Source organism: Dreissena polymorpha, chromosome 7 (genome assembly GCF_020536995.1).
Source record: "Dreissena polymorpha isolate Duluth1 chromosome 7, UMN_Dpol_1.0, whole genome shotgun sequence".
In the NCBI taxonomy this organism is placed as follows: domain Eukaryota; kingdom Metazoa; phylum Mollusca; class Bivalvia; order Myida; family Dreissenidae; genus Dreissena; species Dreissena polymorpha.
In genome coordinates, this window is record NC_068361.1 from 56,957,230 (window position 1) to 56,979,908 (window position 22,679).

Below are 22,679 nucleotides of genomic sequence, written 5' to 3' on the forward strand. Positions count from 1 at the left end.
ATGGAATTTAATCTTGACCCAACGCAATAGATGGATTCCACGAACTTAGTGACCCACTTGATATATTCTAGTAAGCTATAAACGCCCGGTATCTATGGCTTTTGATTGGTTGTTTTCCACTCTTCTGTTTTAAGAAGCTGTTTTCAGCACAATTGGACACTAGTGTACAATGTTTCATACCAAGAAATTCGAAATTAACTTGTCACGGATTGTCCGCTTAATTGTTTCAACCCATTTATGCCTAGTGGACTCTCCCATCCTTCAAAATTGAATCAATTTATTTCCAAAATTAGGGATGTATAGTATATTTATTTCTATATTTAGAATATTTCTTACAGAAATTTCTTCAAGCAAACAGCGCATACCCTGATGAGACGCCACATCATGTCAAAATTGGACGCAGCCAACATTTCATACATCACGATTACGTAAACCCTTAGTACGATATAATACTAGTATATGACAAAATGCGTTAATAAACAAGATCTGTGTTTGTGAAACACAATAACCCCTACTGCACTTTAGTTAAAACCAATTTATTTTAGCTCGATTGTATAGAAAGCCTAAGTCTTATTTGAAACGCTTTCGGGTCCATTTTTGAGGCCTAGAACCAGTACTTGGTGCTCTAAAGAACGCTCCCACGGTGGGGAAAAAAGGTCGACCGGCGGACACCGTATCCACTATGCCACGGCGAGCTCTTTGTGTGAGCAAGCACGTGCAGTGTACAAATTAAGTTTTTATGTAAAAGCAACATGCACTTACCAAAAGATGCTTGGCCAAGTTTAGTACGGATGCTATATACCAACCTACATGGGAACTGAATAGTTGCACCAACAATAGTTTGGGGCATGCGGATAGAATAGTTGAATGCTCAATGCTCGATATTTATGGGCGTATAAAGGGGTGTCGGCTCGTGACAAATCGCCATGCTTACCGAGGAATTTTTTTGAATAATTCGACCTTTTAACCCGATAAATTTGGATTTTTAACCAAATAAATGGCAGTTCGAGCATGTTAATAGCGTTATGGTCGATAAATCGAAAATGGAAGCATACACAAAACATAATTTTATTTTGCCTGCTTCAACTTTCGCGCAGCATAATGACTATGGTTAAAATTTAGAAATGTCACTTGAAGTGGCGTGCACTGTGAGTTTTGATTTTCCTTAAATCGTACCATTGTCCATACGCTTAAAAATATAAGTATCCTTCCTATATATTTAAGCCCTTGGTTGATTGCGAAGCTGGTTGTTTGGGCAACGGGTATGATATCCGACCGCGTGACCGTGATATTTTTCAAGACACCATGTTTACTGTTGTGCCTTTCTTGACAAAATAAAGCTTCGAAAAACCCCCGAATGTTTTATGAATAATACGGTTTTACGCAAAGCGAATAATTCCAAAGAGAGCGCACTAAAAGTGCAGTGACATTTTGGAAACCCATAAATATTATGCTATGTTGAAACTGAGTATGGCATTTTGATAATATCACGTATTTATCTAAAAAGACTGTTAACGGTTCGTTATAAAGAACGCTATACTTCTACAAAAGTTGCAGAATGATCAAGCATAATCACATATGAAAAAGAAACTTACATTTCTATTTGGTGCATGCTACTTTTGTCAATTTGTTTTTAGATCTTTGGTCAAAGGACTTCGTTCTCTGGTACTATTTCCCATTAGTCTGGTCACTTATACAAACTAATCCAGACATGTCAACAGATTTTTTAAATGTTGACTACATTGTAACCGCATAGTTCATGGCTAGGCTACGTTTAATTGTACTGCGGTCTTACCATTCGTTTGGACTCATTTTACACTAAACTAATTCCAATATTCATGTACTTTAATGTCAACTCTTCAACTTAAGTAAAACATAGTCAAAATTTTGTGCACCATACCTTTTCTTTACGAGCATTCTCAGCTCTATATATATTCAACAGAATAATGTAGGCAATTTCATATGAAAGAGATAAATTTAAGGTTTGATGTGTAAGAAAGAAATAGCCACTTATAAAATACTTGTTTTTACAACGGTGTTCCGACTACTTTTTAGTTGAGTGTGACCCGACTTTAGGCAAGTTTCCCTCTGTAGTCCCATTTTAAAGTGATTTGTCAGTTAACAGTAATGCTTTTCTTGCACAAAGGTCGCAAAAAATAACAACCAGAGTCTTTTAACTATATAAATTTTCTTATTTGTTGAGAGTACACCATTGCAAATGTCAATTATTTAATATACGTAACCTTCACCTAGTTTGAAGACGTCTATGCTGTCCTAGCTGGGTAATGATTGCCGACGTCGCTCAATTAGCACGTGTTTTCTCCTAACACATCCAGCCCCCCCCCCCCCCCCCCACGACAAATCAAATTATAAATTTGCCACAAACATGACTTACTCGAGCTCCGTATTGTCAAAAACATAAGGGCCCTGCTCTGTGAAAAGAGGTTTTAATGCTTGTGCGTAAAGTGTCGTCACAGATTAGCCTGTGCAGTCCGCACGGGCTAATCAGGGACGACACTTTCCGCTTTTATATTTTCGTTTCAATAAAGTCTCTTCTTAGCAAAATCCAGTTTAGGCGGGAAGTGTCGTCCAGGCCCGTACCCAGGCACTGGGCCCAGGGGCCCGGGCCCCCCAGCTGGCTGTCAAGTTATGATTTTTTAATAATGGGCCTACTGCAAATTTTCTCACATGAAAGGGCCCACAGTACACTTCCCTCCAATACAAATGTGCAGATTTGTTTTATTGCCCCTGATACACAAGGGGATTAGCGCTAATTTACTCGCCAGTGGAAATAAGCCCCTAGGCATTATTTTCTTATCACCTTGTACACACATCCCCGATCTGTCAATTTCCTATTGTTCTCAATGCTTCATCTTTTGATGGTGGGTGAAACACGTATTTTGATTGGACAAGGAAAGAGAAACAGCGAATGGATGGAACTGATACAGAAGGTCGTAGGTCTGAACGATAATAGTGTTTTTCTTTTGAATTCAAACCTCCTCTAGAGTCATAGCTTATTAAACATTTCTGTGATAACTGTCTTGTAGATGATTAACATGTTATAATGAATTTACTTTGAAATTTTATATAGACCAGTTCACGCGTGACGTCACGCGCACCTGCGTGTTTACATCCGGGCTATATTGGTAGTCAAAAGAAAGATACAATCAATGGGGAGAAATAGAGCGTGATCGGTTTAATTTAAACGATTATATTTTGATTTTATTTTTCAACATGCCAACAAGTTGTTCTATGTTACTGAAACAAATAAGATTGAACACAATGAATAAATAGATCAAATCCAAATAAAAAACATTTACAAATTAACCATAATGTCTGGGCAGGGACCTTTACCCTGGTCCGGGAAAACTAACATGTTGACACATTAAATAAACATTTAATTAAATTAAATGCAATAGTTTTCATTTGATTGTTTGCATCTATCTTAAAATCGTTTAAGCCTTTGTATACCGGTGTTTTATTGCCCCTTTGTTCTGCCTAATCCGATTATCTCGTTTTGATCAGATATTGTCCAGACCTAACTAACAACATGGTGTCATAAATCACACTAGGTGGCAGATGACAGTCTGGTCATTAAATGCAATTGATGATGCCACCATGTCTTCATTCTGGTAGTATTAAGTAACTAGGCATTTGGTTGAATAAATTTACCACCGACATACTTAACAGTTGCTTAAATTAGATATGTTACATAATTATTGTACAAATTTGAAGTCTATAGATTATCAGAAATTGAACACGGTAAAGAAAAAGGCCCGTTTTATTTATAAAAAAATAAAGTATTTATGAATTATAAAATGTAAATAAAAAATATTTAACGTATTTAGCGGGCATCGGTTAATTATAAATACGTCATTCAGTATGAAGATGTAATGTTACGGCAATGCACGAAATACATCATAAAACAAGAAATTACGTTTGACATCAATGGGGGTAAATAATAATGAAACAATGTTTAATATTATATTATATATGTATATATATTATGTTGTGTGTGTGTGTGTGTGTGTGTGTGTGTGTGTTTGTGCGTGTGTGTTAAATGTTAGATAATTGTCACTCATACTCGATCACTAGTAACGAGTTTACAAAATACATGAATACACAGTTCAATTTGCATCATGTGAGGTTGTGTTTTTCAGTTAAATGTTAATATTCTTCAAGTCATTCTCTGAACAACACTCATCCAAATTAAAATTACATGTAAATACCGTCATGAACTTCGTTTTTAATAGGGCTTTGTAGTACGTTTATTTTCAATGAAACACTGACACATTCTGGCTATCACTAATTTTTTATTATTCTAGTTTACGCATGCAATTGATAATTATAATTTTATAATTAGATGTATCATTATTTTTATTGAAGCTTTTCTGCAAATAATTATACGGCTAATGCATAGAGCTCTTTGTTGCGTCGAATTGTCTGTCGTTCAGTCTTCAGACAATCTGAATTACTTTTATGCTAATGACGCGTTCTTTTAAAATGCAAATAAATGTGTTAATGCATTCTTTTGGCACTGAACATTATATTTTTTAAATATTATTTAGGTGTTGTTTTTTAAGTTTCTTTTCGATGTATTGACTAAACAAGTCTCGTTATCCATATGCTTTGCGTTAGCTGTAAGCAATGCTTTTTGACTACCAGTGCATTGCGCATGCGCGAAAATCGGGAATCAAAACAATAACAATGAACTGGCCTATAGAGGAGGTTTGATTTCAAAGAGAAAATACTAGTAGGTTATATGTCAGTTACTGACATATAACCATAGTAGTATTTTCTCTTTGAAATCAAACTTCCTCTACAGTCATACTTTATGTTACATTTCATAATAAAGGTTTTTTAGTTTCAAAGGTTGCTTTTACTTCTTAATAAAGTGTAATACATTTCTGAAATCTAACGCTTTAAACATGAGTGTGAATTTCACACCAAGGGGTCGTTGATAAAGCATGTCACGCTTTTTTTACCATTTTTTCCCCGGCATGTCACAAACTGTTACAAAATCTTTGACCCCCTTCCCTAAAGTACGTCACAAACTCACACTTTCGAACATTTTTTTTAAAGTTAATACTTAATTTAAATTTTATCTAAAACTCAATTCACTATTAAACCGTATTAAAATTTCACTTACTGGTAAAAAAACTTTCACATTACAGGCTTTTATAACTGTAGGGTTGTTACGATGAGCAGTATGAATATTTATCCACGTGTTAACCTCTAATAAAAACAAAATTATAATTTAGATTTTCTTTCAACCCTTTACTAACTAAAAATGGAACAGTCCAATTATTTCGTCATTGAAATCTGTGTGGTGGTTGTGCCTATTGAATAAGCCGGCCCAGTCAAGTTGCCTATTAAACATTCGAACAACAGAATCAGGAGATACGCAATTCGTCTTATTTTGACATAAAACTAATTGAAATGTTTTACAAATTTTTGAAAATTATTTTTAAATTTTACTAAAGAAATAATAAATAAATTATACAATATTTTTTTAATAAATGTGTGACATCACACATGGCCTGACTCCCCTCCCCCATGTCGCAAACTGTCACTTACTTACGCATCCTCCCCCCACCTGGAGCGTGACATACTTTATGGACGGCCCGTAATGGTTAAAGCTTTAGACTTCAGAAAGGTGCTGATTTACTTGTTATATATCCATAATTTATAACACAACATATGTTTCTATATGCATTAAAATTCACCTTGAACAGTGCCTAATAAAAAAAATCTATTAGGGAGGGGCAACCCCTCCCGCACCCTCTCCGTTTGGGCCCCCCCAGTCAACAATTCCTGGGTACGGCCCTGGTCGTCCCTGATTAGCCTATTCGGACTGCACAGGGTAATCCGGGACGACACTTTACGCACAATTATCCCCTTTTCACGGAACTCGACTCAAATATATTCCAGATATGTCCGGGAAGACTTACAAGTGTGGGTCACTGAGGACGAAGAACATGATGTCGTGCACGCCTATACTTAATAATGATCGTATATTTATCGAATTCAAATCAATAACTTAAAAACTTTGTAAGTAGTTCACTTTACAAACTTGTAGAATTGTATGCGGACTTACCAACACGACCAATCTTTACAAGAACAACATTAAATTATATTAAATGTGAAAGGAGCATCATCAACACCAAAAACAACAAGAAATGTGTTTGTCAGAAACACTATGTCCCCTTCTGCGCCGCTTTGATTTTTTTTGTTGACCTTTGACCTTGAAGGATGACCTTGCCCTTTCACCACTCAAAATTTGCAGCTCCATGAGATACATATGCATGCCAAATATCAAGTTGCTATCTTCAATATTGCAAAAGTTATTGCAAATGTTAAAGTTGGCGCAAACCAACAGACAGGGCAAAAACAATATGTCCCCCACTATAGTGGGTGGGGGACATAAAAATCAGTTCAAATATATTATAAATATATAGTAATGACAAACTGCTTTCCTGATAAGTATAGCTTCATAAACTTTCCACAGGTTTCATCAGGTACCAACACATCCATTTTTTAGAAAGCCAAAAACAATATCTGTTTCAGACATCCAAACCAAGGACAATCCAAGACAACGGACAAAATTGTCACAAAACCAGGTTTTCATTGTGAAAAAAAAATCTGATAAAGAGAGAAAACTGAACTTTTGAAATGACCAAAAAAAATTAACCCCCTTTGTAAGTTTTTTTTTTTTTTTAAATCTATTTTTAGTCGTGGCGACCTTGACATTGGAGATATTGACGTGATTCTTTCGTGGGACACACCGTCCCATGATGGTGAACAAATGTGCCAAATGATTTTAAAATCTCACAATGAATGACATAGTTATGGCCAGGACAAGCTCATTTATGGCCATTTTTGACCTTTGAACTCAAAGTGTGACCTTGACCTTGGAGATATCGACGTAATTATTTCGCGCAACACACCGTCCAATGATGGTGAACAAATGTGCCAAATGATTTTAAAATCTGACGATGAACGACATAGTTATGGCTCGGACAAGCTCATTTATGGCCATTTTTGACCTTTGAACTCAAAGTGTGACCTTGACCTTGGAGATATCGACGTAATTATTTCGCGCGACACACCGTCCAATGATGGTGAACAAATGTGCCAAATGATTTTAAAATCTGACAATGAACGACATAGTTATGGCCCGGACAAGCTTATTCCGCCAGCCCGCCAGCCAGCCAGCCCGCCAGCCAGCCAGCCCGCCCGCATTCGCCAATCTAATAACCAGTTTTTTCCTTCGGAAAACCTGGTTAAAAAAGTCTACAGCTGTTAATAAAATTTCATTTCTATCATAATGATATCAATTTTCTTCAGATTGAATAATATTTTCAATATTTTGCACCACAATTCGTCTCACCGCGCAATTAATTTGGCTTGGGTTTTTCACCAAATGTTCAGCCCAATGTGCTTATTTGGTCATAGAAGTGGGTGGGGTAAAGAATCCACCTCCATGTTTACTGGCAGCACGAGACGGAGCCAGACCTAAGAGCTTCTGGATGTTCTGAAAGAAAAACAAGGACGCCAATCAGGGACGACACTTTGCGTTTTTTTTTTGTTTAATGGGAGTCTTTTAGAAAGAATCCAGTAAATGCGGAAAGCGTCATCTCTGATCAGCTTGTGCATACTGTACAGGCTAATCGAGGATGATACCTTAAACACAAGCATTGAGCCCAGTTTTTAATTATCCCTGTGGACCTTAGCATGGCTACCTACCTGGCGGATGGACATGGTGCAGAGAATATAGAGGAAAATGAAGGAACAGTCGGTGTAGTCTTCCCCTGCCAGGTTTCGATGAGAGATGCCCTGAATGAACGAGATTGGAACGAAAGGCAGCTTGGCAACCACACGGCCATCAAATCTGGAAAGCATGCAGAACCCTAAGCCTTATATGCACTGAAAGAAGGTCATTGCAGAATCAAACAAAAATTGTTTCAACTTATTGTATAAACGTTTTACATATAATTTATTAAAGAAATAGAACGTATTTTTTCACCTTTTAATTGGTGTAAAAATGTTCATGAAAATTACATCAAATTTGCATTTCTTACAAAAAACGCACATTTTTTCCTTGTATATGTATGTTAAGCAAGGGACTAGTAGCGGGTATGGTGTCCCCCCAAGCATCCAGGAGGTAATGGGTTCAATCCCCACAGTGGAGGTATTCTTTAGATCACCCCAAAAGATATCAAGTACTGGTTCTACCAAGGAGACAGCCTATAGGCTTTAGATGCAATCAAGCTCAAATAAATTGGTTAAAAAAACTAAGGAAAAACAACAACTGGTGTTCTTACAAAATGTTATGGTACAAACAGCATAAAGATAGTGTTGAAATATGCATATGTATTTAGACAAGAACTACTTACATAGCTGTAAAAAGTAATGAGTAGATTTAAGATGTTAGACAAGATAATGTAAGGTCATTTTGGACTTTTTGACTCAACTTTACTAAAAATATTCCTTCCACAAAGCTTTGACATGTATTACTATGCATCTTTTTTAAAACACAACACTCATTTGTATGCTAAGGAGAGAAATAACTCTTTCTCTGTATGTATTCTAAACATAAATATCAATAACTTTGTGTACTAAAAAGAAATAACAAAACCTCTTAATTTATGCTTTTCTGAAATAACAATACCTCTGTGAACTCAGTTGAAATAACAATACCTCTGTGAACTCTACTGAAATAACAAAACCTCTGAATACCTATATATGTATGCTTAACTGAAATAACAAGATCTCTGAGTACTCAACTGAAATAAGAATACCTCTGAATACTTATGTAAATATGCTTAATTTAAATATCAAAACATATGCGCACTTTACTGAAAAAAACAATACCTCTGTGTACTCTACTGAAATAACAATACCTTTGTGTACTCTACTGAAATAACAATACCTCTGTGTACTCTACTGAAATAACAATACCTCTGTGTACTCTACTGAAATAACAATACCTCTGTGTACTTTACTAAAATAACAATACCTATGTGTAGTGTACTGAAATAACAATACCTATGTGTACTTTACTGAAATAACAATACCAGGGCTTTTTTAAGCGGACGCCTGCTTGCCCGTGCCAGGTTAAAATCGTCGCGGGCAAGTGAATGTCCAAAGAAGACAGTCTGCCAAGCAATTCCATTTCGTATTAGCATAATATCGGTATTTTTTCGTCTTTTCCCTTGTATCTATTTATTTTCTTTGGGTCAATATATTTTTTTTCAAGTACAAGTAAAACGAGATTTGATTGGTCGCTTGCGTTGTATAAGCCAATCTAAACTCTAAAAACAAGTTCTACTCGGCAGACTTATCCACATGGTGGACATTAGCGTCCAGCCGATCTTTTTTTTTTAAATAAAAGTAACTCGAAACACTCAAAGAAACAAACCAAAACAACGGAAAAAGAAAGGAAGAGAGAATATGAAATGAATCATGAAAGCGTAACTTTCAAACATCGTGGCTTGATGAATTTCCATGGCTTGAATTTGATAAAGAGTCACGATTGATGAAATGCAAGATTTGTATCAAATTTGAAAACAACGGTTCAATTTTTTTTCGAAAAGATTCTGTTAAAGCACATGAGGATTCACAGTCACACTACATGAATGTAAAAAAGGATGAGGCTCAAAATAATAGTGACAAAACAAATTCAATGAAATAAAACTTCCAGATTTTGTTTTTGTTGACAACTTTATATTATAAAAACGATTATTTTATTTTTGATACATTGAATATAGCTGAAATTAAATCTTGCATAATAATGCATGTGAATCAATGCTTTAAAGATCAAATGACAATAACAAATTGACTTCAAAATAGGGCAATTATTTTTTAATGAGGGCAAGTAGATGTTCAAAGTAACTTGCCCCCAGGGCAAGTGAGTGTCAATTTCTTACGTTAACCCCTGAATACCTATGTGTACTTTACTGAAATAACAATACCTATGTGTACTCACATTGAATTAAACATGCTCAGTAAACTGGTGAATGCAAAACCAATGGCAAACATAGACTTCATTTTCACCTGAAATAATAAACACATTAAAACTAAACTGATCAATCTTTAAGTCAATATGCATTGTCGTAGTGGTGTAATGGATATGGTGTCCACCTAGCGACCGAGAGGTCACGGGTTCGATCCCCACCGTGGGAGCGTTCTTTAGATCTCCCCTAAAGACACCAAGTACTGGTTCTAGGCCCAGGAAACGGACTCGAGAGCATTTATATAAGCCTTAGTCTTTTGATGCAATTGAGCTAAAATAAATAGGTTTAAACTAATTAATCAATATGCACTGTTATATTGTTATCTTTTGAATTTTTACAAAAAAAAAATGTTTACTGTTGTTTTCCTTAAACAACACAAAAGATAGTAAATTTTAAACAATAGGCATCTAATGGATTGATTTTATTTGATTGATTTATCAATGCTTTGGACCCCTCCAGTTACATTGTATCACAATGTCATAAATCCTTGAGAACCATTCAATGTTAGTTCGTGTAAAACCCCTGACTTAAGTATAATGGAATCACTTATCGTCTTTACCATTGAGAGATCACGGTTATTATTTTTCAGTCGCTCTTCCTGGCGTTCTGAAAATACAACACAAATACATTGAAGCTTGAAATATTACTTTACACTACACTTGTATATCATTATACATTTACTGGGTCCTGATACTAGTGTGCAAATACATAAGCAGAAGATACATTGATCCCATCCTAGTTTCTATTTGTTAAATGCACCCATTGCTTTTTGATAATCAGCAGCCATGCTCAACAATTACATAAAATGACAATTCACGTCTGTCATGTCAAATCTTTATCAGGTTCATAACAAAAGTGTCTAACTGTTTCCGATATTCATGACTTGGGAATTATTTCAGAATATATCTTGCAATAATAAATGATTATCTTCCATAAATTAAATTACCTATTTTCTTCTTTTGACTCCTTTCTGTAGCCTCATTTTCTTTCTGCTTTTCCACTGGAAAATGTAAGTGTTCTGCTTTGTATAAACAAGAGGGCCATGATGGCCCTGAATCGCTCACCTGACTCATTAAGATCAGATGAAAACTATGACCTCTATTGTCTACACAATGTTTTTCTATGATTTGACCTAGTGACCTAGTTCCTGACTCTAGATGACCCAAATACAATCCCAATCCAGATTTCATCAAGATAAACATTCTGACCACAGTTCATAAAAATTGGATGAAAACTGTGACCTCTATTGTCAACACAAGGTTTTTCTATTTATTTGACCTAGATTTTTACCCCCAGATGACCCAAATACAATCCCACCCAGATTTCATCAAGAATTCTGACCAAATTTCATAAAGGTTGGATGAAAACTGTGATCTCTAATGTCTACACAAGGTTTTTCTATTATTTGACCTAGTGACCTAGTTTTTGACCCCAGATGACCCAAATAAAATCCCAACCCAGATTTCATCAAGATAAACATTCTGACCAAATTTCATAAAGATTGGATGAAAACTGTGACCTCTATTGTCTACAGAAGGTTGTTCTATTATTTGACCTAGTGACCTTGTTTTTGACCCCAGATGACCCAAATACAATCCCAAACCGGATTTCATCAAGTTAAACATTTTGACCAAATTTCATCAAGATTGGATGCAAACTGTGACCTCTACTGTCTACCCAAACAAATTGTTGACGGACGGACGCACGGACACACGCAGGCACGCACAACGGACATCACACGATCACATAAGCTCACCGTGTCACTTCATGACAGGTGACCTAAAAATATGTGTCGGAGATAAACATGAACAGATGTGGTTAAAATCCCATAGAAACAAGGGCTGTTTGTAAAACATGCATGCCCCCCTATATGGGCTATAAGTTGTAGTAGCAGCCATTGTGTGAATACGTTTTTTGTCACTGTGAATGGTGGTGGTGGTGGTGGTGGTGGTGGTGGTGTAGTAGTAGTAGTAGTAGTAGTAGTAGTAGTAGTAGTAGTAGTAGTAGTAGTAGTAGGAATAGTAGTTGTAGTAGTAGTAGTAGTAGTAGTAGTAGTAGTAGTAGTAGTAGTAGTAGTAGTAGTAGAAGTAGTAGTAGTAGTAGTAGTAGAAGTAGTAGTAGTAGTAGTAGTAGTAGTAGTAGTAGTAGTAGAAGTAGTAGTAGTAGTAGAAGTAGTAGTAGTAGTAGTAGTGGTAGTAGTAGTAGTAGTAGTAGTAGTAGTAGTAGTAGTAGTAGTAGTAGTAGTAGTGGTAAAAGTAGTAGTAGTAGTGGCAGTAGTAGTAGAAGTAGTAATAGTAGACGTGGTGGTAGTGGTGGTGGTGGTGGTGGTGGTGGTGGTAGTAGTAGTACTAGTAGTAGTAGTACTAGTAGTAGTAGTACTAGTAGTAGTAGTAGAAGTAGTAGTAGTAGTAGTAGTAGTAGTAGTAGTAGTAGTAGTAGTAGTAGTAGTAGTAGTAGTAGTAGTAGTAGTAGTAGTAGTAGTAGTAGTAGTAGTAGTAGTAGTAGTAGTAGTAGTAGTAGTAGTAGTAGTAGTAGTAGTTGTAGTAGCAGTAGCAGTAGCAGAAGCAGTAGCAGCATTACAAGACCAATACTTAAGAATGATCAAATGGGAAAAGGTAACCTAGCACTGGCAGTAAATATGGGGCTCATTTACAGGTCAGATTTGGAATCTCTGCTGTAAAATGAGATTTTGAATGAATTAAAGGGAGGCAAATCTGTAATAAAAAGAACATGCATAAACCGTAGTTGTTTCCCTTGTTTGAACCATGCTAAATCCTTACAAGTTTGGAAAGAATTGGATGAAAAATTTGGACTTTATTGCATAAACACCATTTTCTCAATTCAAGGGGAGGTAATTCTGTACTTCATGGACCAATAATGCTCATTTTGTGTAGGGTTCGTGTCCTCATTGATATAAAGACACTGTGCAAATTTGGAAAGGATCGGACAAAAAATGTGGAAGATTTTTGAAAGTTTTCACAAAATAGGCAAAAACGAATAAACATGCAAAGTTCAACGAGCTCCTGCGGCAATGTTTTTTGACGAATCAAATTTCTTTGAACAACTTTTTCAGGGGAGCCTTCAAAGGTCATCCCTGTGAAATTTTTTGAAAATCTGATGAGCGGTTTCTGACAAGAAGATTTTTTAAGGTTTTTACCATATATGGTCATGGCGGCCATCTTGGTTATGTGATCAAATTTTTTTTAACAATTCTTTTGTCCCATGACCTAGGGATGCTCCACATGAAATTTAGTTGAAATTGGCTCAATGGTTTAGTAGAAGAAGATGTTTACAAATTGTTTACAGACAGACAGACAGACAGACGGACGGAAGGACGGACGGACGCCGGACGGTGAGTGATCACAATAGCTCACCCCGAGCTATCGCTCAGGTGAGCTAAAAATAAACTGCTGACATTCCTAAACAGTTTCTTAATAGTCATGTTTTTTTATTACTAAATTTATTTTTTAAACTTTTTACACTGGTTGATATTAGAAAAAACTTCAGTACTTAAATAAAGTTCATAAAACTTCTATATAAATCAGTTATGATGAATAATTAACGGTTTTGAAGCAAACAGGAAACCTTAAGCATGCAATAGCACAGTCATGTTATAACAAGATTTATGTATTTAATTACCACAGATGACACTGTTTGGCCCTGGATAGCCCATTTAATTATTCATGAATCAAAAAAATTCATAACAAGAGCACCGCATAACGGGTGCAACTCTCGGCTGCGAAAGCTTGTCAGATTATTTTTTTGAGAGGTCACAGTGACCTTGACCTTTGACCTAGTGACCCAACAAACGATGTGTGTGTCAGAAACACAATGCCCCCTACTGCACCACATTGAAATATCATTTTCTATTTATCATTTGGCAGGTATAGAAATCATCTCCCTTTAAATGTTATTACTTCCCATAAATTTTGTCCAATCCAACTGGGGGGATGGGGAGGGTCTCACAGTCAATTATGACCATGTCAAACATCACTGACAACCAAGGCCTGTGGTTTTAAAGAGATCATAGCCAGAGTTGATCATGTATCCATGGACATAAGTCCACAGTTATGTAATGAACATCAAAGAAATTATAATTATATCATAAAAAAATAATTGACAAATCAATCATTTGGGTTATTAATTATCAAAATAATAAAATCTGTACAGTAACTGTGAACAGAACTTCAATTCTTGGTAAGGAAATATATAATATGACTATATGAGATTTATAATTATATAAATTACTTCCCTTGAAAATAATTGTCTGTAACAAATCTCTATTTTTAGTAGCAAACAATTAAAAGCCACTAACGTGATTGTAGATTCACCACTCAAAATGTGCAGCTCCATGAGATACACATGCATGCCAAATATATAAAGTGGCTATGTTCAATATTGAATAATTTTCTCCCTTTTTAAAGCTTATTACTTCCCTTATATCAGTATTTTTACCATAGACCGTAAAGGATGACCTTGACCTTTTACCACAATGTGTTTGTCAGAAATACAATGCCGCCTACTGCGCCGCTTTGATTTATTTAACTAAATTATATACATGGGCAGGTCAGATAACTATGTCCATTTAAAGCTAATTACTTCCCTTGACTTTGTTTTTTCGACCCTAGACCTTGAAGGATGATGTTCACCTTGAAATTTTACCACTCAAAATGTGCAGCTCCATGAGAAACACATGCATGCTAAATATCAAGGTGCTATCTTCAATATTTAAAAACTTATGGCCAATGTTAAGGTTTTAGCACGACGCCTATGGCGGATGGCGAGCTGGCTACGGCAATAGCTCGGGTTTTCTCCGAAAACAGCCTCACAAAAAATTAACCTGAATAAGTGTCGTCTTTTAACGTAATTAATAATGCATTTAACAATTTCTTGTGAATTTATAATGTTCGAGGTTTATACAAACAAGAGGGCCTGAAAGGCATAAAGTCACTCACCTGAGATAAAAAGAAATGACCTGTTCTTTGCAGCCCAAGATATTAATACAACACAATAATGCTCTAACCAAGTTTCATGAAGAATGAACAACAAATGGCCCCCTGGCGGCCATGTTTTTTTTAACAGACCTGAACCATTTTTGAACTCTTCCAAGATATGTCCAAATTTCATGAAGATAATGTGTCTTCTAGACTGTTCACATGTTTTCACTTTATACATATGAAGAAAACTGCCCCACCACCCGGTGCCCATGTTTTTCCACTTATTACGACCATTTTCAAACTCGTCCGAGACATCCACATAGCTGATGTTTTGACACAATTTCATGATGATTAGGCAAAAAATGTGACTTCTAGAGTGTTCACAAGCTTTTTTACTATATAAATATAAGGAAAAAGATCCCCCCCCCTGGTGGCCATGTTTATTTACCGATCCAAACCATTTGCGAACACAACTGTCGTATCCAGGTGTGGTATTGCAGTCTCGTTTGCTTACGCAAGTGAACCGGTCACGGGATGGTTACGGGTTATGTTACTTTGTGAGCACTTGTGTAATGCGGAAATATTTATTCAACAAACGCTTATTTCCGGTCAGGATGACACCGCTGATTGGTTGTATTTCAATTAACTAAAGGTATTGCAGTTGACTTAAATATAATTTTATAAACATATTATTCAACAATAGGCTGTTTTACAATAAACAATTTAGAAATGAACTCTGCAAATAAGAAAGGTAAATCTTGACTTTTAAGGTTATTCTGATTCTGATTTCTATCTCCAGAAACTTATACTGTAATTGAAATTATTTCTTTATTGTTTTCATAGAGTATCCTTTTGATATGTGTTAAAATATCTTAAATATGATTATATAGAGTGAATTATTATGGAATCTTGTTTTTATATGAAGTTCCCATTTAATTTTTTTTTTTTGTTAATTGTTAAAAACATGCATTTAATACTCTTTCTGTGAAATAAAATATATTAAACACTTCAACTAGCTTGTATTACTGACCACTGAAATTAACATCTGGCATAGAGCACAGTGAGAGGGTAATTAAGTACCTAGGAATCATGATTCTGTCAGTCTGTGGTCATTATCAATTTGTTCAGGGCAACTTATGCTGGTTTTCTAACTGTATCAGACACTACCTGACTAAGAAAGCTGAGTGGTAAAAAGTTACACACTGCAATGATCAATATCTGCAGGGAATTTTTTCAGTAATTGTTCCCATTATAGATTAATTTGCTACAAACTGATTACAAATGTGACAAAACAATAAGTACAGATTTACACAAGAAATTACAACTTAGCCAAAAATGTCATTATACTAGAAAAATATGCATTTTGAAGTATTTACCCTTTAAGTGTTTTGAAACCGAGGGGTCTAACAAGTTCTAGAGCAGAACTAAAAATAGATTGGGAAACATAACTCAGCAGGTTAAACAATGGAGATAGATACTGCAAAATTGTGTAAATGTTGACTTTCTTTCAGCTATCTCTTAGTTGATAGGCTTACCATAAGTAATAATGACTATAACAGTTATGTTAATTACGAAAATTCTGTGTTATGAAAAATTCAATAATATAGTTAATGGTTCATAATAATGACATAATAAAACCAAACTTTAACACACAGGAAACAAATGTTCTGACCAAAGTTTAGGAAGATTTGGCAACTGAATTAAATAAATAATTTTAAAGGAGTTATGAATTAATGGTGTTATTTAATTTTAAGAATCTATAGATTATTGTAAGTTTAATATGCAAAACAGGAAGGATATTAACTTAACATTGTCTTCATTGTAAGAATACATTAAAGCAGCACTTTATAACATAACTAGAGTGTTAACAAGGTTTTACTATAGTCATATATGAAAAAATGCCCCGCCCCCTAGCGGCCATGTTTTTCAACCAACTGGCATCATTTTCATACTCGTCTAAGATATCATTGGGATGAATGTTCTGACCAAGTTTCATGAAGATCGCACAATAAATGTGGCCTCTAGAGTGTTAACAAGATTTTAATATAGCCATATAAGGAAAAATGCCCCGCCCCTTGGCAGCCATGTTTTTCAAGCAAAGGCTACCGTTTTTGAACTCATCCAAGATATCATTAACACAAATCATCTGAGCAAGTTTCATGAAGATTGGACAATAAATGTGGCCTCTAGAGTGCTAACAAGGTTTTACAATAGCCATATAAGTAACAAGGGACAAAATTGTCACAAAACCAGGTTTTCATTGTGAAAAAAAAATCTGTTAAAGGGAGAAAACTCAAACTGAACTTTTGAAATGACCAAAAAAAAATTAACCCCCTTTGTAAGTTTTTTTTTTTTTAAATCTATTTTTAGTCGTGGCGACCTTGACATTGGAGATATTGACGTGATTCTTTCGTGGGACACACCGTCCCATGATGGTGAACAAATGTGCCAAATGATTTTAAAATCTCACAATGAATGACATAGTTATGGCCAGGACAAGCTCATTTATGGCCATTTTTGACCTTTGAACTCAAAGTGTGACCTTGACCTTGGAGATATCGACGTAATTATTTCGCGCGACACACCGTCCAATGATGGTGAACAAATGTGCCAAATGATTTTAAAATCTGACGATGAACGACATAGTTATGGCTCGGACAAGCTTATTTATGGCCATTTTTGACCTTTGAACTCAAAGTGTGACCTTGACCTTGGAGATATCGACGTAATTATTTCGCGCGACACACCGTCCAATGATGGTGAACAAATGTGCCAAATGATTTTAAAATCTGACAATGAACGACATAGTTATGGCCCGGACAAGCTTATTCCGCCAGCCCGCCAGCCAGCCAGCCCGCCCGCCCGCATTCGCCAATCTAATAACCAGTTTTTTCCTTCGGAAAACCTGGTTAAAAATACCCTGCCCTCTGGCGGTCATGTTTTTCAACCCACTGGCATCATTTTCAAACTCTTCCAAGATATTATTGGGATTAATCTTCTGACTAAATTTCATGAAGATTGGGCAATAAATGTGGTCTCTATAGTGTTAACAAGATTTTACAAGAAAAATGCCACGCCCCTTGCCAACCATGTTTTTCAAGCAAACGTAACCATTTTCAAACTCATCCAAGATATCATTAAGACAACCAATGCGAAAGACATCGGACCTCGGACAAATCCGATAAAATTCGACGAGGTCCGATAATATTTCCCAAATTGTCGGACCTCGTGTCCGACAAGAAAAAAAAAAAACAATATGTAAAACTTTGATTAAAAATGAACGCGAAACTAGGAATATTAAAAAAAGGTCTAATTCATGTTTATTTTACTTCGATAGATTATTTAACTTTAAAATCAATTTTCCAACCAGTCGAACTGGCTGTCTTTGCTGGTGACGTAACAAACTCCAAGCGCGATTCTTAGAACCAGTTAAATATTGCACATTGTTTCGTGACGTAGGCGACGCATCAATGACATCATGGTTGAATTAAATTTTACTGGTTTCGAGCATTGTGATGATCGTAAATAGAAAGCGGGGAACCACACGACCGTTGCCTGTCCCGTGTCAAGATTTGATGAAGAAGTAGAAGTGGCTGTGTCAACGATCGCGAAAACGTGGATAACTTTTTGATCAGGTGATTCCGTTTTCATATTGTTAAACGTTCTTGTAGTACCTTTATTTTTTGTAAATTTGTAATCGCTTCATTTTTGATTAAAGTTGTTAAACAAAACACCTCAAGCTGTTAAGTGTGTACTGTTAGGCCTACTGTGATATAACCTTCATATTTGGTATGCATGTGTATATGGACAAGGCCTTTCCATACGCACAAAATTACAGCTCCCGCGAATAAAATTCGTAGCGAGTCAAGTCGAGATATGAAACTAATATTAATACAAAATAAACGCTAATCACTTTCTTACTGATATCATGATATGGCTGGAAAGTGAGCGGCATTTAAAATTTAACAACTTTTAATAAAACGGCGAAACATACTTGTCTCGGCACGGACGAAAAACGAGGTCCGATAAAATCTGGCGAGGTCCGACAAATTTTAAAAGTTATCGGACCTCGTGTCCGACAAGATTTTTGCGTCTTTCGCATTGGTTGATTAAGACCAATCTTCTGACCAAATTTCATGAAGATTGAACAATAAATGTGGCCTCTAGAGAGTGAACAAGGCAAATGTTGATGTCGCACAACGGACGACAGACAAAAGGCGATCACAAAAGCTCACCATGAGCATGCTGTGCTCAAGTGAGCTAAAAATAAACAATGAAAACTACTTTATCGTGCTTATTTTCAATGTTTCCATTATTAAGTAGTGTTCAGTCCATATATTCTTACATTTTTTACTCTGCTTTTCTACCTCTGCCTTCAACTTCTTATATTTCTCAGTCCTGTATACGAGCAGCCATGTTAGACCTACAATGTAAAGTATTCTTTTAATCTTACTACCGGGTAATTATAAAAACATAGAACATGAAAAATGTTTTCATGATCTTTGAGATCATGTTCAAGAATTACCTCTTCATATTCTGGATGTTTTTATAGATGTTTACCCAGTGAATGAGTTAAAACAACTAAGGGTATCACGTTTAAAGGGTGGCGTTTCGTGTTTTGCTAAAAATTTAAAAACAAGAAATGTGTTTGTTGGAAACACTATGTCCCCTTCTGAGTCGCTTTGAAATAAAAAAATTTGACCTTTGACCTTGGAGGATGACCTTGACCTTGAACTACCACCACTCAAAATGTGCAGCTTCATGAGAATGCCGCTTTGAAAAAAAGAAGTTTTTTTTACCTTTGAACTTGAAGGATGACCTTGACCTTGAAGGATGACCTTGACCTTGAACTTCCACCACTCAAAATGTACAGCTTCATCAAAACGCTGCTTTGAATTTTTTTTATTTGTTTTACCTTTGACCTTGAAGGATGACCTTTACCTTGAACTTTCCACCACTAAAAATGTGCAGCTTCATGACAACGCTGCTTTGAATTTATTTTTTTTACCTTTGACATTAAAGGATGACCTTGACCTTGAAGGATGTCCTTGACCTTGAAATTCCACCACTCAAAATGTGCAGCTTCCTAAGAACGCCGATTTGATATATTTTTTTTACCTTTGACCTTGAAGGATGACCTTGACCTTGAAGGTTGACCTTGACCTTCCACAACTCAAAATGTGCAGCTTAATGAGAACGCAGATTTGAATTAAAAAAAAATTACCTTTGACCTTGAAGGATGACCTTGACGGATGACCTTGACCTTGAACTTCCACCACTCAAAATGTGCAGCTTCATGAGAACGCCGCTTTGAAACAATTTTTTTTTTTACCTTGAAGGTTCAAGCAGGGCTTACTCTGCCATTCGCCAAATTAGCCAATGGCTACAAATTGACCTATTTGGCTAAAGAAAATTCTATTTGGCTACAACTTTTTCTTCATTAAAACTAATAAAGTAGCCAAAAATAGAAGAATTAGTTTAAACCTATTTATTTTAAACATCAGGTTTTTTTTCCACTCTTTGGGAAGATAGCCCATGGCTTTGGATTTCGGAATTTTATCGGCATGTTCATGAAATTGGGAAACTCAAAATGTGCAGCTCCATGAGACGCACATGCATGCCAAATATCAAGTTGCTATCTTCAATATTGCAAAAGTATTCATAAAATGAGCGATTTTGGCCACATATATTCGACCTCTGACCTTGAAGGATGACCTTGACCTTTCACCACTCAAAATGTGCAGCTCCATGAGATACACATGCATGCCAAATATCAAGTTGCTCTCTTGAATATTGAAAAAGTTATTGCAAATGTTAAAGTTGGAGCAAACAGACCAACAGACCAACGTACAGACCAACAGACAGGGCAAAAACAATATGTCCCCCACTATAGTTGGTGGGGGACATAAAAAGTAAACTTTAAAGAACGGTCAATATCAACCGAATCCATTTTTGTTCACTTACGTTACGACGTTGCAAAGCTTATTCAAAGCTGCGGAAAAAGACTTGTATTTGTTTCACTTGTGCGAGATAGCCCTTATTCACAATACCGTAAACATAACAATACACCATGTACAGACGATTTCCAGTCGTTACACCCCCTGGACGTTACACCCCTAGTCATTACACCCTCTAAGCCTGGACATTACACCCACCAAGATGTAAACATAATTATTGTATTTATCATTATTTTATTTTGTTTTCAAAGTTTTTTCTGTCGTTATTATTTATGATTTAGATGCATATTATTACATTATGGTGAAATAAAAATAAATGTATATGAATTAAGATTGTGTTTTGTTTATTCTAAATATTTATTTTATTTATCTTTATTTTTATTTCTGTCTGTATATTCTTGAAAAAAAAAAAGTATTTATTATTTAGATGCATATTGTTACAGTCATTCTGGTGAAATAAAAATTAATGTTTTAAATGATGGCTGCTCAATTAAATAATTTGAGCAACCATTAATCTCATCAGTGTCATCTTACATGACAAATCCAATTAGTGGTTCGTAAGTTGATAACACCTTTCTAATCTAATCAATATCTTGGTGTGTGTAATGTCCAGGCTTAGAGGGTGTAATGACCAGGGGTGTAATGTCCAGGGGGTGTAATGACTGGACACCGTACAGACTAGATGTTTTGAACTTTTAGAGGCTTTACACAGATTTTGGCATGTATTGAAGTTTGTCAATTAATGGTTTATATTGATAAATGTTAATATTGGATCTAAAAAGCTCCAATAAAAAACAGATTAAAATAAAATAAACAAAGTAACCCTCAACTGGGCTCGATCCACTGACACCTGGAGTAAAAGTGCTTTGATCACTTGACTGAGATTGTGTCATGCAAATCTCAACATGATGAGACCAAAACAAAAAGGGCAGACCAAAGGACAGGCAGGAATTGTGGACCGTCGACAGCTCAAAATTTGCAAATACAGAGTTTGGAGTGCATATGGCTATCAACATCAATGTTAATATCATTGTAATTTATTGTTAACAAAACAGCCGGATATTTAAAGGTCGCGAAATCATATAAATAACAAACTGCTCAAGGTTTTCATTTTCGTAAAGAATATTGTTCATGACATATATTTGACAATAACAAACCTTCTCCGAGCAATGCCGTACAAATAGAAATAAAGACAATTAATAAGCAGTCAGCCAGCATTTTTGCGAGGATATAACGTGTGAAAAGAAAACTTCAATCAGGGGAAGTCACTGGTTTAGTACATATCGGTCTAGCGTGACCTGCATTCAAAACGGTAATGTTTTTAGGAAATGTTTACTGGTTCCTTCTAGTGGTTAGCTGTCTCGAGAGTTGCTGATGAGAAACGACAACTTGTATTTCCATCACGTTTTGCTGAATTGTTCAGAAAATATCTAATAATATGATTATAGGTGCTACAGTACCTAATTTACGGGCAAAAGCTTTTTAAGTTTTTTTTTGATAACCACGTATTTTTAATAAATATATGGACATGATTGTGTTAAAAAAAACTATAATTGTTGCAATAATTAAGTAATGCATCTTAAAAAATCAATCTTTAAACGAGTTACATGTTCCTAGCTTAAAAATCTAGCATCTTATATTTTTTTTCTAGCAACAGGAATTTAAAGCTGGTTCGGTGGCTGTGGTATAATGGATGGGGTGTCTGCTTACTGGCTTAGTCACTGGGAGGTCTCTGTATTGATCCCTTAAGTGGAATTCTTTAGATAACC

The 22,679-nt window shown here is 35.6% G+C and overlaps 1 protein-coding gene and 1 long non-coding RNA gene across 2 annotated transcripts; both read right to left on the bottom strand.

Annotated features, from left to right (window-relative positions):
- Positions 1 to 1,831: 1,831 nt before the first annotated feature.
- LOC127837638 (uncharacterized) lies at positions 1,832 to 7,280 on the bottom strand. Its single transcript, XR_008029407.1, has 2 exons — positions 7,047 to 7,280; positions 1,832 to 6,884 (listed from the first exon to the last, which is right to left on the bottom strand). It is a non-coding gene; the product is annotated as an uncharacterized LOC127837638 (long non-coding RNA).
- Positions 7,281 to 7,302: 22 nt separating this feature from the next.
- Positions 7,303 to 22,213, bottom strand: LOC127837637 (calcium load-activated calcium channel-like). The gene is made up of 7 exons (XM_052364873.1): positions 22,068 to 22,213; positions 19,299 to 19,376; positions 10,963 to 11,016; positions 10,576 to 10,622; positions 9,989 to 10,056; positions 7,747 to 7,891; positions 7,303 to 7,534 (listed from the first exon to the last, which is right to left on the bottom strand). The coding sequence occupies exons 1-7, from the start codon at positions 22,126 to 22,128 to the stop codon at positions 7,442 to 7,444; spliced, it is 546 nt and encodes a 181-aa protein (XP_052220833.1). The 5' UTR covers positions 22,129 to 22,213; the 3' UTR covers positions 7,303 to 7,441.
- Between the last annotated feature and the right edge of the window lie 466 nt (positions 22,214 to 22,679).

Bases quoted from the DNA above. Each gene is read 5' to 3' on its own strand.
- LOC127837637 (XM_052364873.1), bottom strand. From the start codon at position 22,128: ATGCTGGCTGACTGCTTATTAATTGTCTTTATTTCTATTTGTACGGCA. The intron at 19,377-22,067 runs GTTTGTTATTGT...TTTACATTGTAG, and splicing joins TACGGCATTGCTCGGAGAAG to GTCTAACATGGCTGCTCGTA. The intron at 7,535-7,746 runs GTAGGTAGCCAT...TTTTTCTTTCAG, and splicing joins GCACCATGTCCATCCGCCAG to AACATCCAGAAGCTCTTAGG.